Source organism: Eptatretus burgeri, chromosome 9, assembly GCF_056783735.1.
Source record: "Eptatretus burgeri isolate ZD-2024b chromosome 9, Ebu_testis_v1, whole genome shotgun sequence".
In the NCBI taxonomy this organism is placed as follows: domain Eukaryota; kingdom Metazoa; phylum Chordata; class Myxini; order Myxiniformes; family Myxinidae; genus Eptatretus; species Eptatretus burgeri.
The window spans coordinates 95,459,734-95,475,008 of record NC_140969.1 but is presented as its reverse complement, the minus strand read 5'-3'; the positions used below and the strand labels follow the sequence as shown (position 1 = coordinate 95,475,008).

Sequence of the window (15,275 nt, the reverse complement as noted above, 5' to 3'; positions counted from 1 at the left end):
TGCACAAGCTGTCACACAACCTTGACTCAGTGGTTGGTGGGCAAGCGCGCGAGCATGCCATTTGCGGTGCCCATGATATGGTGTGAGCAGCAGAATCATCATGATGATTGTTATTTCTGCTGCACAAGCATCGCCGGCTTCAACAAGAAGAATAAAGGTCACATCAAGTACGCTGACTGCGTCTCTGCTCGTAAACCTGTGCCTCATGATGACGAGAACCCCGTTCCAACACCTCCAGCTGATCAGAACATAGCTGTAAGCAGTGGTGAAGAGGATGGTGATGATGAACCTTTTGAACCCGACACTCAAGAATCACACCTTCTGAACCAGGGAGACTTAAATGATCTTGTAAGAGATCTCTCGCTGTCAAAGGCGAAGGCACAGCTGCTTGGATCAAGGCTGCAGCAGTGGAATCTACTTGAACCTAACACCAAGATATCCTTGTTCAGAGCACGTCACAGAGACATGGCTGAGTTCTTTGAGATGGAAGACACGATGACATTCTGCAGTGACATCAACGGTCTGTTGAAAGAACTTGGGTGTGATCACGATCCTGCAGACTGGCGCCTCTTCATCGACTCGGGGAAGAACAGCTTGAAGGCTGTTTTGCTCCACAATGGCAACGAGAAACCATCAGTCCCACTGGCTCACGCGTTCAGCATGACAGAGACCTATGAGACTATGCGGCAGCTGCTTGATTCCATCAAGTACAATGACTTCAACTGGCACATCTGCGGAGACTTGAAAGTGGTGGCGCTGTTGTTAGGGCTGCAGTCAGGCTACACGAAATACATGTGCTTCCTTTGTCTCTGGGATAGCAGAGACGACAAGAATCACTGGACGAAGAAAGATTGGGAAGAGCGAAAAGAGCATGTACCTGGTCGACACAACGTGAAGCATGTCGCCCTTGTCGACCCAGCCAAGGTTTTCCTTCCACCACTCCACATAAAGCTCGGCTTGATGAAAAGTTTTGTACGGGCAATGGATCTGAACGGGCGTGGGTTTTTATACCTCAAGGAAAAGTTTGGCAACACCTTGTCGGAGGCCAAGATCAAGGCTGGTGTCTTTGTTTGACCGCAAATCCGACAGATTATGAAGGACGAAACTTTTCCGACAACTCTAAACCCCAAAGAGCTGGCAGCGTGGAGGAGCTTCAAAGCTGTGACGGACAACTTATTGGGGAACGAGCGCGCGGACAACTATGAAGAAATAGTGCAGCAGCTGCTGGAGTCCTTCAGGAAACTTGGCTCCAGGATGTCCCTGAAAATCCATTTCCTACACCAGCACCTGAACTTCTTCCCTGACAACTTTGGAGCAGTCTCGGACGAGCACGGCGAGCGATTCCACCAAGAGATTTCACTCATGGAGACGCGTTACCAAGGGCGGCACAACCCGAACATGATGGGCGATTTCTGCTGGTTCCTGCATCGTGAAACTGACACAGAGCAGCACAAACGCAAAGCCAAATGCCTAAAGCATTTTTAATTACATTCTAGTGGAGTTTTTCTGTAATTTCTATAATTTTGAAGCATTCATGATGAAATAAATGAATTTTTGTAAATTTCATTGAAATCCTGACTTCTAGGCAATGGGAATATTTCTGTTACTGAAAATCCTGACGTGATACAGCAAAACGGTTATGATTTTTGAAATCAGCGTACCCAAATTAGTCTAAATCACTTTACACATCTCCAGTAAAAAATTTTTGTTGTTCAGTGTAATGACAAGGTGACATGGGCAGGCTTCAGTTCTAGTCGTATGCATGAAGATACCGTGAAGCCCAGGGCGATAACTGGTGTGCTACCGTTATTTCCAGATAAGGCAGCATCCGTTTCAATGGTCAAGCACACAATGTGCCTTACAAGAGATGCAATCCAGTTTCTCAATCCACTGCAAACACCTGTTGTAGGGATGGATCAGCCAATCTACGCTATTGGAAAACTAATCCAATGGAAATGGTCAGACAAACACTTGAGTGAGGACAAGTTCGTACTGATGCTTGGTGCCCTGCATATTGACTTTGTTATTGAAGCGATGGAAGGCAAAATGACTGAAGGTTCTGGTAGGGCAACTATGGCCTGCAAGGCAGGCATTCTCACCGCTGGACGCGCAGAGTCGTTTTCGTCACAACCGGACCACCATCTCAAACGGACAAGGTACATGCACCAAGTATTCCTCCTAGCCTTGGCAATTTTGAAGAATGAAGCATGCACTCAGGAGAGTTGGGAAGATGCCATGAAGATGAAGTCAAAGATGTTTGCTTATTGGTGTATGGTGATGGACATTGAACTTCTGCATTGCCGTTTTGTCCGCTCCCTGCGTGAGGGGGATTTTGCCCTATACGTTCAGGTGATCGATGAATTGTGTGATTGTCTTCACCTGGAACCAAGTGCACTACTCGAGATGGCTCCCTGTTCATGTCAAGGATATGGTTGAACTTGAATCGAAGCATCCAGAGGTTCATAGGGAGTTTATGAAGGGAAATTTTATGATACAGAAGAGCCCAAGGAAGTTCTCTCTGATACCAAAGGACCACAGCCATGAGCAGACCACAAAGATTGTCAAAGGTGATGGTGGAGTGTCCAACATTTATGATTCTCCTGACACCCTGGAGGAGCACATTTTGGCTCTTCCTGAGAAACTCAGAGCCATTGTCGAGTTTGAAGAAGCAGCAGAAATCAGTGCTGAATGTCCAGACATAGGACATCATGAAGAATCTGGAAGTCTTCAACATTGCTTCAGCAAAGATGTTCTTTCTCTGCTTAAAGTCATGAGGGCTCAAGGTAACCCTTTTGTGGTCCAGACCTCATGACCATGGATACAAGGGAAGTCATGAGTGCAGATTTAGCAGAGGCTTTCATCAATGCCATTGGGAAAGAGAAAGAACTGCATGGGAGCTATGTCAGAGACTGCCTTGTAAATTGTTCTGTTCCTCTAACAGACACAATCAAGAGGAACTTCCTCCCTACCTTTGCTAAGCCAGAGGAACCGAAGAAAAGGAGAGCAAAGTTTCTATGCTCAAGCATGATTCTTCACTTGTGACACAGCTGCTTCTCTCTATGCAGTCAAGACCAGATAGTGACCTTGATGAGTTCTTTAGGTACGAAAACAGGAAGGACCCACCTGCCCTATCGGATCAAGGGAAGCTTCGAGCTGGCAAGAAATCTGATATTCTGGAATGTCTGAAGATTCCAAAGGTTTCTGTGGGTCCTGATGTGACAGCTAAAGTTCTAGATGGTGCAGCAGTAGTTCACATGGTGCAACCAACCAAGGCAAAGACATTTGATGATTATGTCACCCGCCACTTCATACCCTACCTTTCATCTTCAGCACAAGGCAATGTGAGGAGATTGGACTTAGTTCGGGGACACATATCCAGAAGATAGTCTCAAGCTGCAAACCCAAGAAAAGTGAGGATCTGGATCAAAGGTTGCCCGCACTGTTGTAAAAGGTACAACTCCAGTTCCATCCAGTTGGAAGCATTTCCTACAAAACAGTGAAAACAAAGTTGGCCTGTTTCAATATCTAAGCGACGAAATCACACATGCATCTGCAACTATCCCTGGGATACATTTATATGCCACAAAGGATAACAGAGTGTTGGTGAGTGGCACTGCTGACAGATTACAGAGTGACCTACAGAATATTTCACCTTGCAACCAGCACGAAGCAGATGGAAGAATGTTCCTTCATGTTAGTGATGCATCACGTGAAGGGCATTCCAAGGTGATGGTTCGTACCGTTGACAGTTATGTGGTTGTTATCGCCATTAGCATATTTGAAAGACTTGGACTCCAGGAACTTTGGATAGACTTTGGTACCGGAAAAAATCCAATTTATTCCAGTGCACACAGTCGCTCAAAATCTAGGACCACAGAAATGCCACACTTTGCCTCTGTTCCATGCCTATACAGGGTGTGATACCACCTCACCCTTCTTCGGTATTGGAAGGCGAACTGCATGGGAAACATGGGAGGCCTTCCCGCAGATCACAGATACCCTAACTGTGCTGATGGCTCATCCAGAGGCGCTAAGCATTGATGGTATCCACATGGAGCTCTTGGAAAGGTTCACGATCTTGATGTATGCCAAGACATCAAATGCTTCTCGTGTCAATGTTGCTCGTCAGGAGCTTTTTTCCCAAGGAACTCGAACACTTGATACCATCTCACCTCCCCAACAGGCACTACTGCAGCATGCTTTCCGTGTCCTTTACCAAGCATCTCACATCTGGAATCGGTGTCTCAAACTACAGCAGGACTTACCTGATGCCTCAGACTGGGGGTGGGTGAAGGATGAAAAGAGCAACGTGTATGCTCCACTCTGGACTGTACTACCAGATGCAAGTAAAGCATGTGTACTGCTTTTTCATTGTGGGTGCACTAAAGTTTGCAGGGGCAACTGCAAATGCTCAAGAGCAAATCTGCGATGTACACTCCTCTGCCGATGCCAAGGTTGTTGCATCAATTATGATACCATCTAATGGTAGTTGACATTTGTTGGAACTGCATCTCTTTGTCAATGATGATTCAGCCGACCAGAGTAGGTCAATATAGCTACCCGACTATTCAAAATGTTGTGCCAATAACAGCCGATCAATGATTTGAATAGTTGTCATACTTGAATGTGCTCCATTGGTACTGAATCTAAAAACCCGGTGTTAAAGCAGATTGATGTAAGGTACCTCATTACCTTTTGCAGACGTATATGTTTTAAGTTGGGAATGTCAGTTGTCTTTGATATTGTAAATAGTCAGTGAAATGTTATCATGCCAGGCATTTTTTCATTCATTGACCTTACTCGCTTGTATCTTTGACATATCATTAAAATTATGGCACATGTAGCTGCCATCTTGATTTCCCATATAAAACTGTATAACAATCAAACAGCTTTTTAAATTTGCTTTGATTCCTTGACGGAACAAATATGTATGATGATACGAGATTGATTTTCCTAGCTTGTTCAGGTATTGGGGTTTCATTGAATTATGTTGCTAATGGCAGCCATTTTAGAAATTCAATATGGCTGCCACCTGAGCTATTTAAAATTGACTTCATCACATTCCTGGACCAACAAATATGGGTGTAGACACCAATTTTATCTTCCGAGCTTGTTTGGTTTTCAAGATATCATTAAAAGTTAGTCGCTAATGGTTTCCATTTTGAATTTTCGACTTATTCAAGATGGCTGCCACCTGAGCCCTTTCAGAGTTAGTCCATATGATTCCTTGACCCCATAAATGTGGGTGTAGCCACTGAAATGAACTCTCCAGCTGGTTTAGTTTCGGAGATATAGAATAAAATAGGTTTTCGATGGTGGCCATAAAAGGGGTGTGTCAAAGTGCTTCCATCAATTTTTTTGATTGTCAAGGTCTAAACTACTTGTGTGCCAAAATTCACACTTTTATCTGGATGTGCACACTTGGGTTGGTTTTGTGCACTAAGATCCCCCACTATAAAGATCTGTTCTTTTTATGTCGACAACATTCCAAGCCTTCAGCATTTCTTGGTAAAAGAGGCAGTGTTTCCCTTGATGACAGGTTGTGTGAAGTGATGGCAAATTTTTTTTTTTTTTTATACCGGGGATTTTGCACTTTGCTGAAGAAATATGATGCCAGTGAACACCATTGCGGTGCAGGCTTCATATACAGGTAGCGTTGAATGGTCTTCAACCTGGATGTGTGGTAGTGGCTTCGAAGGCAGGGAAAAGACTGCCCCCCTTCAATAAAGGGCAAGCTTAGAATGCCCAATGAAACCCAGTGTTTGCCATTCCAAAAATAGTCCAAGAGCTTCCTCTGCATCCTAACCAGAAACTCTTCTGGAATGCTTACGCAAGAGATCTTGAATATTAACTTTGGAATGATAAACTTTTTAATAAGGAGTGTTTTCCCTCTCAGAGACAGGACTTTTAACAGCCCACTCCAGTCTCTCAGCTTTGCTTCTGTTTTATCCCCTAAAGTCCTCCAGTTATCAATTGGTGAGCACCCACTTGAAGTTGATAGATGTACCCCCAAGTATTTTAGCTCATTGCGACTCCATGTGAGTTCCTGAAAAAGTGTTGGGAACTCTGTGATCTGTATTGGTCCAATTAGAAGCCCAGAGCTTTTTCTCCAATTGATTGTAGCAGATGATGCTGCTGAGTATACCTGCTGACAATCGTAGACAGCTTGCATATCCCTTGCACTGCTGGCAAAAACAAGGATGTCATCTGCATATGCAGAAAGTATGAGGGAGGGCCTGTTGTTTGGTACCACAATGCCAGTTAGCCTTCTCCTCATCAAGCAAAGGAAGGGTTCAATGCATAGGGAATAGAGTTGGCCGGACAAGGGACATCCTTATCTTATTCCTCTTTCGGATGAAAAAAGGGGCGAGCAAGTGCCCATTGACTTTAATTAGGCATTCTGCCGACGTGTACAACGTCTAGATCATGCCGATGTATCTCCTCCCCAGGCCAAAAGTTAGCAGGGTCTCAAAGAGGTAATCGTGGTTCATTTGGTCAAAAGCTTTCTCTTGATCCAAGGAAAGGAATCCAACTTTAGTCTGAGTTTTTTCCGCATACTGTATTAAGGCTCTGACCAGGAATATGTTGTCATGTATTGTTCTTCCAGGGATGCCATATGATTGGTCAGGGCTCACTAGTTTTGACAACACCGGTCCCAGACGGTTCGACAACATTTTTGCCATAATTTTATAGTCCACACAAGACAAAGACACTGGCCGATAGTTCTTCATGTCTCTCAAGTCACCCTCCTTCAAAATCAGAGCCAAGTTTGCTCGCCGCCAAGACAGTGGCATTTGGCCTGTAATACATGCTTCCTGTTCTACACTTAGATAGTCCAGTCCGATCAAGTCCCATACTTTGTTATAAAATTCGCAAGATAAGCCATGCACTCCAGGAGACTTATTCAGCGACAGGCTATGCAGGGCAATCGTTAATTCCTCCAGAGAAAATGGAGCTTCTAGTCTTTCTCTATCATCTGTGGTAGCTTCAGGTAGACTGTTCCACAAAATACTACAAGCATCCACGTCCACCTTCGTACCCGAGTAAAGCTTAGCGTAGAATACTCAAATTCGTTCGTGAATACTTTCAGAATCATTGAGCAAAGAGCCATCTTCTGCTAGAACACTTGATACAGTCCTAAGTCGACCTTTGTGCTTTTCCAAAGCTTTAAGGTAATTCAGGGCATATTCATCCTCAAGAAGGAACTACAACCGAGAACGCACAAATGCTCCTTGTGCCTTTACATGACTACAGGCTTTGAGGGTGCTCTTCTTCCTCTCATAAGCATGCAATTCAGCAGGGGTAAGTGTGGTCAGGCGACTCTCCAGATGCAACAATTCCTCTTCGAGCTTTGCAATTTCTACTCCAATTGTTGTGCTTCATCCATATGAGTATTCCTGGCATAACAATTTCAGCCGTGCTTTCCCAACATCCCACCAGAGACCGAGTGAACAAAAATCTCCTTTTCTATCCCTCCATGCTTGCCAAAAGTTACGAAAAATTAACAAAAAGACTTCATCCTGGACTAGGGCATTGTTGAAGTGCCAAAATCCTTTTCCACGTTTTGTTTCAGCCAGGGAAAGCTTAATCCAGACCAGATTATGATCTGTAAAATGTGCAAGTTTTATACCGGAGTAAATGACACTCCTGCACCAACGGTGAGACAAGTAAAATCTGTCTAGCCGGGATTGCGAGATATGACCACCCCTGATACTAGTATAAGTAAATGACTTATCTGTGGGGTGCTGCACATGCCAAATGTCTCTCAGGTTTAACAGTGTTACCACTTGTTGTAATTCCTTAGCAGAAGGACTGTGTGCTTCTTTACCCACTCCATCAAGGGAGGGATTGAGATAGCAATTAAAGTCTCCTCCAAGAATCACACACTCTTCGTCAGGCAAGGTAAGCATAAATCTCCTCATGTGATCATAGAATCGCACCCTTGCAGCTCCCAATGATGGTGCATCGATGTTGACGAAGTTAACAAAATCCTCAAATCTTACTTTTACATGCAATAAACGATCCAAACTGACTTCATTAACCACAAGTATTTCGGGTTTCACACATGACGAGAAGAGGATAGCCACTCCGCAAGATGTATCCGTGAGGTGACGAAAAAAAGCCGACCCTTCTCATTGACTTTCCCATCGGAAGGCAATCTCTTGGGTTGTGTGGGTCTCCTGCAGAAAGGTTACTCCAAGTTTCTCCTTGAAGCAGAAGGACAGTACTTGGTGTATACGGAATGCATCTTTACACCCATGAACATTCAATGATCCCAGGCGAAAAGATAATGCCATCATTATTTTTTGAGAGTTATCGAAGCCAACTCATGCTGAGCCCCATAATTTAGCAACGTTGCAAGAAACTTCCTCACTCGGACTTGCTCGGCCGAACCTGAAGTCTTGCTTTTTTGTCCATCTCTCCTCAGTATATACAGGGAATGTACGAGTGTTTTATAATCTTTCCACCGCTTTAGAGCAGTTTCAACTTTCTTCTGACTGCGCAAACTTTTCTCAAGGAACTCTCATATTTCATGACCAGGAATACACAAATGATGCCCTGAGGGCAGTTCCAATTCAATACCAATGAATGATCCTTGATCCCCTTCCCAGTCACCGATGCTCTCCTCATCTTCGCTATCTGGGAGCTCATGGTCTCTCTCCTTTGGTGCATCTGCACTTGATGCCGAAGCTTCTACCTTGTCATCACTTAAAACTATGGTAGGGGCAGGGAGATCATCCTCTTGCGGTGCTGCGGTAGAACCGTGTTTGTCTCTTTCACTGTCTACATCTACTGTTGACGTAGTGTCAGCACTCGAGACCTCGTTCAAGGCAGGTGATGCCTCAGTTTCTTGCAAGACCGGTGTCTTCTTCTTGTCTGTCACAACAAGAAAGGATCCTGAGGTTTTTTCTTTTGTAGCTTCAGTGGCGTTCCTTTCATGCAGAATTACCGCAGGGGATTCATCACTCACTGATTTGTACTGAATCTCCATTTCAGTTATTGTTAGTCTGTCTTGATGTACTGTTTTAGCGACAGACATCTCTGTCTTATTTGACTCTGACAGGTCAGGAGATACCACCGTGTCATTCATCCTTACCGTGTCAGGTTCGGTCATGGATGATCCATCTTTTTGTTCACTCAACAGGTCCTTGGGCGCATCTGGCAGCAGAAACTTCCCATGATCTGTAACTGGAGGAACAGCATCTTCTTCTTCCTCCATTTGCACCAATTGGTTCACAATTTCTCTCTCCTCCAAAACACTGAACCTTCCAGATCGCTTCAAGTCCTTGTCAGCTTCATCTTCAATCGTATCAATGTCATTCGCAATCCCCTTTTCTTCTGGTTGTGATTTTCTCTTCTGCGCTCTCTTCGCCTTCCCTGCCCCCACTGTATTCCATTGATTTTCAGCAGAAGAAGGGCCAGGATGAGAAGACAACACAGAAGCTTCTGGGATTCCACTTTCCTTTTCCTTAGGCTCATCAGGGCACTGAGCAGCAGATACTTCTTTTAAGATAGTGGGGCAGTCTGCTCTCATGTGATCTTTTGCCTTGCATACAAAACAACAAGGTTCATTCGTCATATAAAAGACCTTGTAATTCTTTCCTTCAAAAGGAATGACAAAGGATCCCACACATTCAGTGTCGTTTCTCAGTTCGATTGAGACCTGTCTTTTGAATGACAGGATATGACGGAAGGAAGGCTCACGACAACTGCGAGGCACAGGCCTGATTGTTGATCTTAGCACTCCCAATCGTTCCAGGAAAGGCACAATTGCATTATCAGCTATGAAAGGAGGTATGTCGGACAAGGTCACCCGTGTGCCGAGACTCGAGCGAGAGAGGCTCAACTTGTACGAATAACCCTCCCACAACAATCCCTTCCTGTATCGCCTTATTCGCTACAGCTTCAGATTTAAGGAAGAACACGGACGGCTCTTCCGTACATTTTCGAAGCTGCAACTATTGTTGATGGACCTACAACATTTGCCATTGCCTTTACATAGGCATCCATTTGGATCGTTTGTCCGAATTCGCATCTCATGCCATGCTTCCTCGTCAACATTTTAAACGGATGTGCAGAGTCACCCACACTTGCTTGGCCAGAACCGCCAGCAGCGATTCAAGCACATTCGCGATTCATTGACATGTTGATATTAACTCAATATATCTTTTACAAACAAAACCAACTAAGTTTTGCTGATGTAATGCAGGAAGAGGCAATGAACCTGAAAGAAATTAAACGTTGAAAAAAAAACAGGATCTAAATAAACAACGCTGAGAAACGCGTTTTTAAAGGAACTCGTTTGAAACAAACAACACTGAGCTCATTAACGATCTTGTGTTATTTCGCACGTTAAAGGTTCATTAATCGAAATCAAAAGGAATTCAAAACGATATTATGTTGATAACGCCACAAATCGGGTGTGGCAATCTAGCCCCACACGGGCACGTTGCGCCGTGCAGCTGGGCCTCAAGACAAAAGGTCTAATTAAACAACCAAAACATGAAAATAAAATAAACAAATGAACCAACTCGGTTCAGAAAACCAAAACAAAAAATACGAATAGAACCAGAGTATGAGGACTAGAATGGTCGATAGTCGAGGCAACTCGAGGAGCAGCGAAAATACGTGGAAACTCGGAGTAGTCGTGGTAGTGGTAGTAGTAGTAGTCGTCATCACTTTGTACGCATACCTGTTTGATTGGATGGAACAAGCGATCCTGCTGTGGAATGGCCACTCGAGGTGTTCTCATCTTCTTGAGCCAAAAACCTTGACACATTGGTATTTTACTGATAATTATGTGTGATCACACAAATTTTGAACTTTAACTTTCATTGTAATGACATGGTGTGCTGGTTCTTTTTTATTCACAGGTGGCCCAGTAGCAATGGTGGGCTCTGCAGTTATGGGCGGCGTGCTGCTCGCACTCATCGAGGGAGTGGGCATTATGCTCACTCGCTTCACTGCCACACAGTTTCAGAATGGTATGATCATGTTTGGTTCATTCTTCCTGTTTGAGCCTTGTGTTTTTGTGGAAATTCAAAGGGGGGAGGGATTAAAATGTGTTTGAGCATTAATTTAGTGCTATCTTAGATAATGTTACGTTTGTGGTTGGTTGGGGTGGGGGGGGGGTTAGATATTCCCCTCGAGCAGATCGGAATGTGTAGCGGAGCATGGTCTGTGTGCGAATAGATAGCCATCTTGATGTACAAGTAAGGAAACGTCAGCTTAAGAATTGGCTTGTCTGCATTGTGCCACACAGAGGGTGGTGGTGGTAAAAATTAGTTGGGGATTATGGTTAAGGAAACTGTGTATAAAAACTTCCAACACAACCTCTGGGTTTACATAGTCATTTGGGGTCCACATGCAAAACACAATAATGGCCCAGTGGGACACCTATCAACCTGTCAATAATATCATCGCACTAAAATACGCATTTTGACGTCTGTCTGACCTCGATGTATTTTGTCATTACTTACACAATCTCAACCAATTGCACTTGCCAAGAGGACAACGGCTCATAAGACAAAGGTTGTAGCTACTTCATTTGCTCTCCTCACCAGGAATTCTGAAGGTGGTGCGACGCACATTATCTTTGTAAATGTGTACCTTGTGGCACCACTCCCAGTGGTGGTGGTAGGAGAGTGTATTATGAGTGACGCTTCAGGTCCTCAATTGTATCATGACTCACGAGGAAGAGGACTCCGTATTATTTTCACACTCGCTTAGCCTATGTTGTTTTAGCCTCAATTGCAAAAAAACTCTGGAGGAATTCCCGTTTTATTTCCTTTTCCGCATAAGAAAGAGTATATACAACAGCTTGAGCATCGTTCCACCTTTTTCATGCCATTTTTTCCAAGGATATCTCACAATAATGAGAAAATAGTATTGTCATGCCCAGCTGGTTAACACCGACCTGGACAGATAGCCGAACAGTTTTACTTGGAAATGAACACCCGAGATCCTTGGAGATTATTGGGGGTGGCGAAGGTGTTCACTAGAACGGAGGCGCACTGGTTTATACTCGAACCCACAACAAATAAACACACAAGTAAATTCAATAAAGGATGGTTTAATGAACATAAAACCAAGGAGTTGTCATGAAAATAAATCAAAGTGTGAGGTAATGAAAAATGAGGTAAACTAAATCCTAATTTGCGACGTCGCCACTCGGTCACAAAAACAGACAAGGTGAAAGACAAAAATAAAATGAATTCCTCCCTTTATGCCGGTACTCAGCTCTGTGTCCAGAGATGACCTTTTAGGTTCTTGGTATCGTCGAACCTTGAAGCCACTGCGTGGGAAACACACAGAAAATTGCGCAAAGTGGCTCTCTGTGCTCACGTACGTGAGGTGATTCGCGCGGATGGTCTTCCTTTGTTAAGGCCCACAAACTGCCATACAGTTTCTTCTCATGATTGAGATTGCTACACCGCTCCACTCTCAGCACCAGGCCCGCTCACACCAAATGGCGCCGCCTTTCTCCTTGATCATTCAGCAAGGCGATTTGCTGAGGCTCCGAGATGAGGCCAAGAGACATGGTCCTCCTCTTCTTCTCTTCTCCTCAAAGCGTCCAAACTTCATGACCCAGATGAACAGTCAATGGCGAGTGAATTTGTTCGGATGCTGGAGCAAGACGCATCAGCACGAACAACGAGCATCGTGCTGCTATTTTGTCATGCGGAGAGGGACCAAAGCCTCATGCTTTGCTTCCAACTGCCCTCTCGTCTCTCCAGCACTTTTTCTTCTCTGACGTTATCCCGACCAATCCTCAAACTTGGGGTGCGTGGCCTGCCGGTACGATGCCGGAAAGGCGGGGTTTTTGCCTGCTCGGAAACATTCGGCTCTGTTGTTGTTGGCGTAAAAATGAGTTTCTTTTATAGCCGGCATTGTAAATGCAAAATTGTAGGGAAAGTTCAAAGGGTACAATATCATACTGGAAGAAATTAGCCTTAAATCCCACCTAATGTAATTAACACAGCACCACCCCCCATATGGTGATGTATAACAATGTTACGCTGACAGTTTTCCCTACTCAATTTACATCAAAATATCTCTTTTCCATCTACGGACCATGCTATGCTTATACAATCATATCTTTACTATGAAATACCCCACAAACATACAAGATATTGACTAGAAGGGCACTCGGAAGAGCGCATACCTCCGCCACGTAATGCCTGAGCCAAGAGAACATATTGGGCCCAATACATTTTTGAATATTGTTGAGGGCCGGGTGTCGGTGGCGAGAACGACCACTAGGTTGGGGAGGTTACGTCGTCTCCCACCAGACTCTCCGGAATTGCAGGCCGTCCCTCTCGGATAATTCCATGAGGCGGCGGGCCGCTTAACCGACCGTGGACGCCAATACCTCCACCGCGTAGCATAGGGTCTTTTTTGTCTAGACCCAATTTACCTAATTAACTACGCGGTGTCGTCTACCGGGGAACCACACCCTCAGTACGCCTTGCCCGAACCGAACCACCCTACCAACTGCCAACTACCTTTCCGGTTCGGATGCAGCGAGCGGATCTGCCAAGGTCGTACCACCTAGAATGAACGGATTATCGGGTATAAAAACCCGGCTAAAACTCAGATCCGAACCATGCTGGACCAATGAAAGAAAGGACGGAAACGAATTGGGAACATTTCTACAGTAATTTATTTGCAATAAAGAAGACACAGAGCAAGACTTATCACGCAATATACAAGCAAGAATTCACAATGTTCAAAAACACGAATACAGTTTCTGCTTACAAGACGGGCCCACACACTCAGACGCACAGTCAGATGATTTATTAAAAAAAAACCCCACAGCCAGAGAGGGAGAGACGAGCTGGGGGTCGCAGTTCGGTTGGGGTACCTGCATGTTGAAGGGAGGGGTTTTCCACGATGCGGTACCTGCTAATGTTTGTGCGGCTCGGCCCACAGTCACACGCGTGGGGCTCGTGCCCGTGGAGGAACCCGAGCTGAGCAGTCGGAGTCCCAGGGTGGAGATCAGGGTCACGGACGGGACCCAAGAAAACTCCAACGAACGCCAGCCAAATGCACAACTCCACTTGAACGCCCCAGACTCCAGCTCAAACCGCACGACGCACACCAACCAACTCAACTCCTCAAAAAAACTTTTACTCTCTGAGGATCGCGTTGTATTTTTAAGGACCTCCCCGAACGGGGTGGAGGCTCGGTGAAACAGACGTCACCGTCCGCCCCGGTAGCGGGGGGGGGGAGCGAAGGTAAGGCAGCGTGAGGAGTAGGGAAGGTAAGGCAGCGTGAGGAGTAGGGAAGGTAAGGCAGCGTGAGGGGTAGCGAAAGTAAGGCAGCGTGAGAGGTAGGGATGGTAAGGCAGTGTGAGGGGGCAGGAAGGTAAGGCAGCGTGAGGGGTAGGGAAGGTAAGGCAGCGTGAGGGGTAGGGAAGGTAAGGCAGCGTGAGGGATAGGGAAGGTAAGGCAGCGTGAGGGGTAGGGAAGGTAAGGCAGCGTGAGGGGTAGGGAAGGTAAGGCAGCGTGAGGGGTAGGGAAGGTAAGGCAGCGTGAGGAGTAGGGAAGGTAAGGCAGCGTGAGGGATAGGGAAGGTAAGGCAGCGTGAGGGGTAGGGAAGGTAAGGCAGCGTGAGGGGTAGGGAAGGTAAGGCAGCGTGAGGGGTAGGGAAGGTAAGGCAGCGTGAGGAGTAGGGAAGGTAAGGGAGTGTGAGGGGAGGGGGAAGGTAAGGCAGCGGGAGGAGGAAGGGGGGGTAAGGCAGCGTGAGTAGGAGGAGGTTGAGGCAGCGTGAGTAGGAGGAGGTTGAGGCAGCGTGAGGAGGAGGGGTGGTGAGGCAGCGTGAGGAGGGGAGGTGAGGCAGCGTGAGGAGGAGGAGGGGGTGAGGCAGCGTGAGGAGGAGGACAGGAGTGAGGCAGAGGGAGGGGGAGGCCGGGGGTGAGGGAGCGTGAGGAGGAGGACGGGGGGTGAGGGAGCGTGAGGAGGAGGAGGGGTGTGAGGCAGCGTGAGGAGGAGGGGGAAGGTAAGGCAGCGTGAGGGGAGGGGGAAGGTAAGGCAGCGTGAGGGGCGGGAAGGTAAGGCAGTGTGAGGGGTAGGGAAGGTAAGGCAGCGTGAGGGGTGGGGGAAGGTAAGGCAGCGTGAGGGGTAGGGAAGGTAAGGCAGCGTGAGGGGTAGGGAAGGTAAGGCAGCGTGAGGGGTAGGGAAGGTAAGGCAGCGTGAGGGGTAGGGAAGGTAAGGCAGCGTGAGGGGTGGGGGAAGGTGAGGCAGCGTGAGGGGTGGGGGAAGGTGAGGCAGCGT

The 15,275-nt window shown here is 46.2% G+C and overlaps 1 protein-coding gene across 1 annotated transcript in view; it reads left to right on the top strand.

The window, feature by feature from the left end:
• Positions 1 to 15,275, top strand: part of LOC147020678 (mitochondrial import inner membrane translocase subunit Tim17-B-like) — a 34,316-nt gene that overhangs the window by 15,960 nt on the left and 3,081 nt on the right. The window contains exon 5 of the mRNA XM_085896206.1: positions 10,875 to 10,985. Coding sequence (XP_085752332.1) covers positions 10,875 to 10,985 — 111 coding nt within the window. The remainder of the gene's footprint in view (positions 1 to 10,874; positions 10,986 to 15,275) is intronic.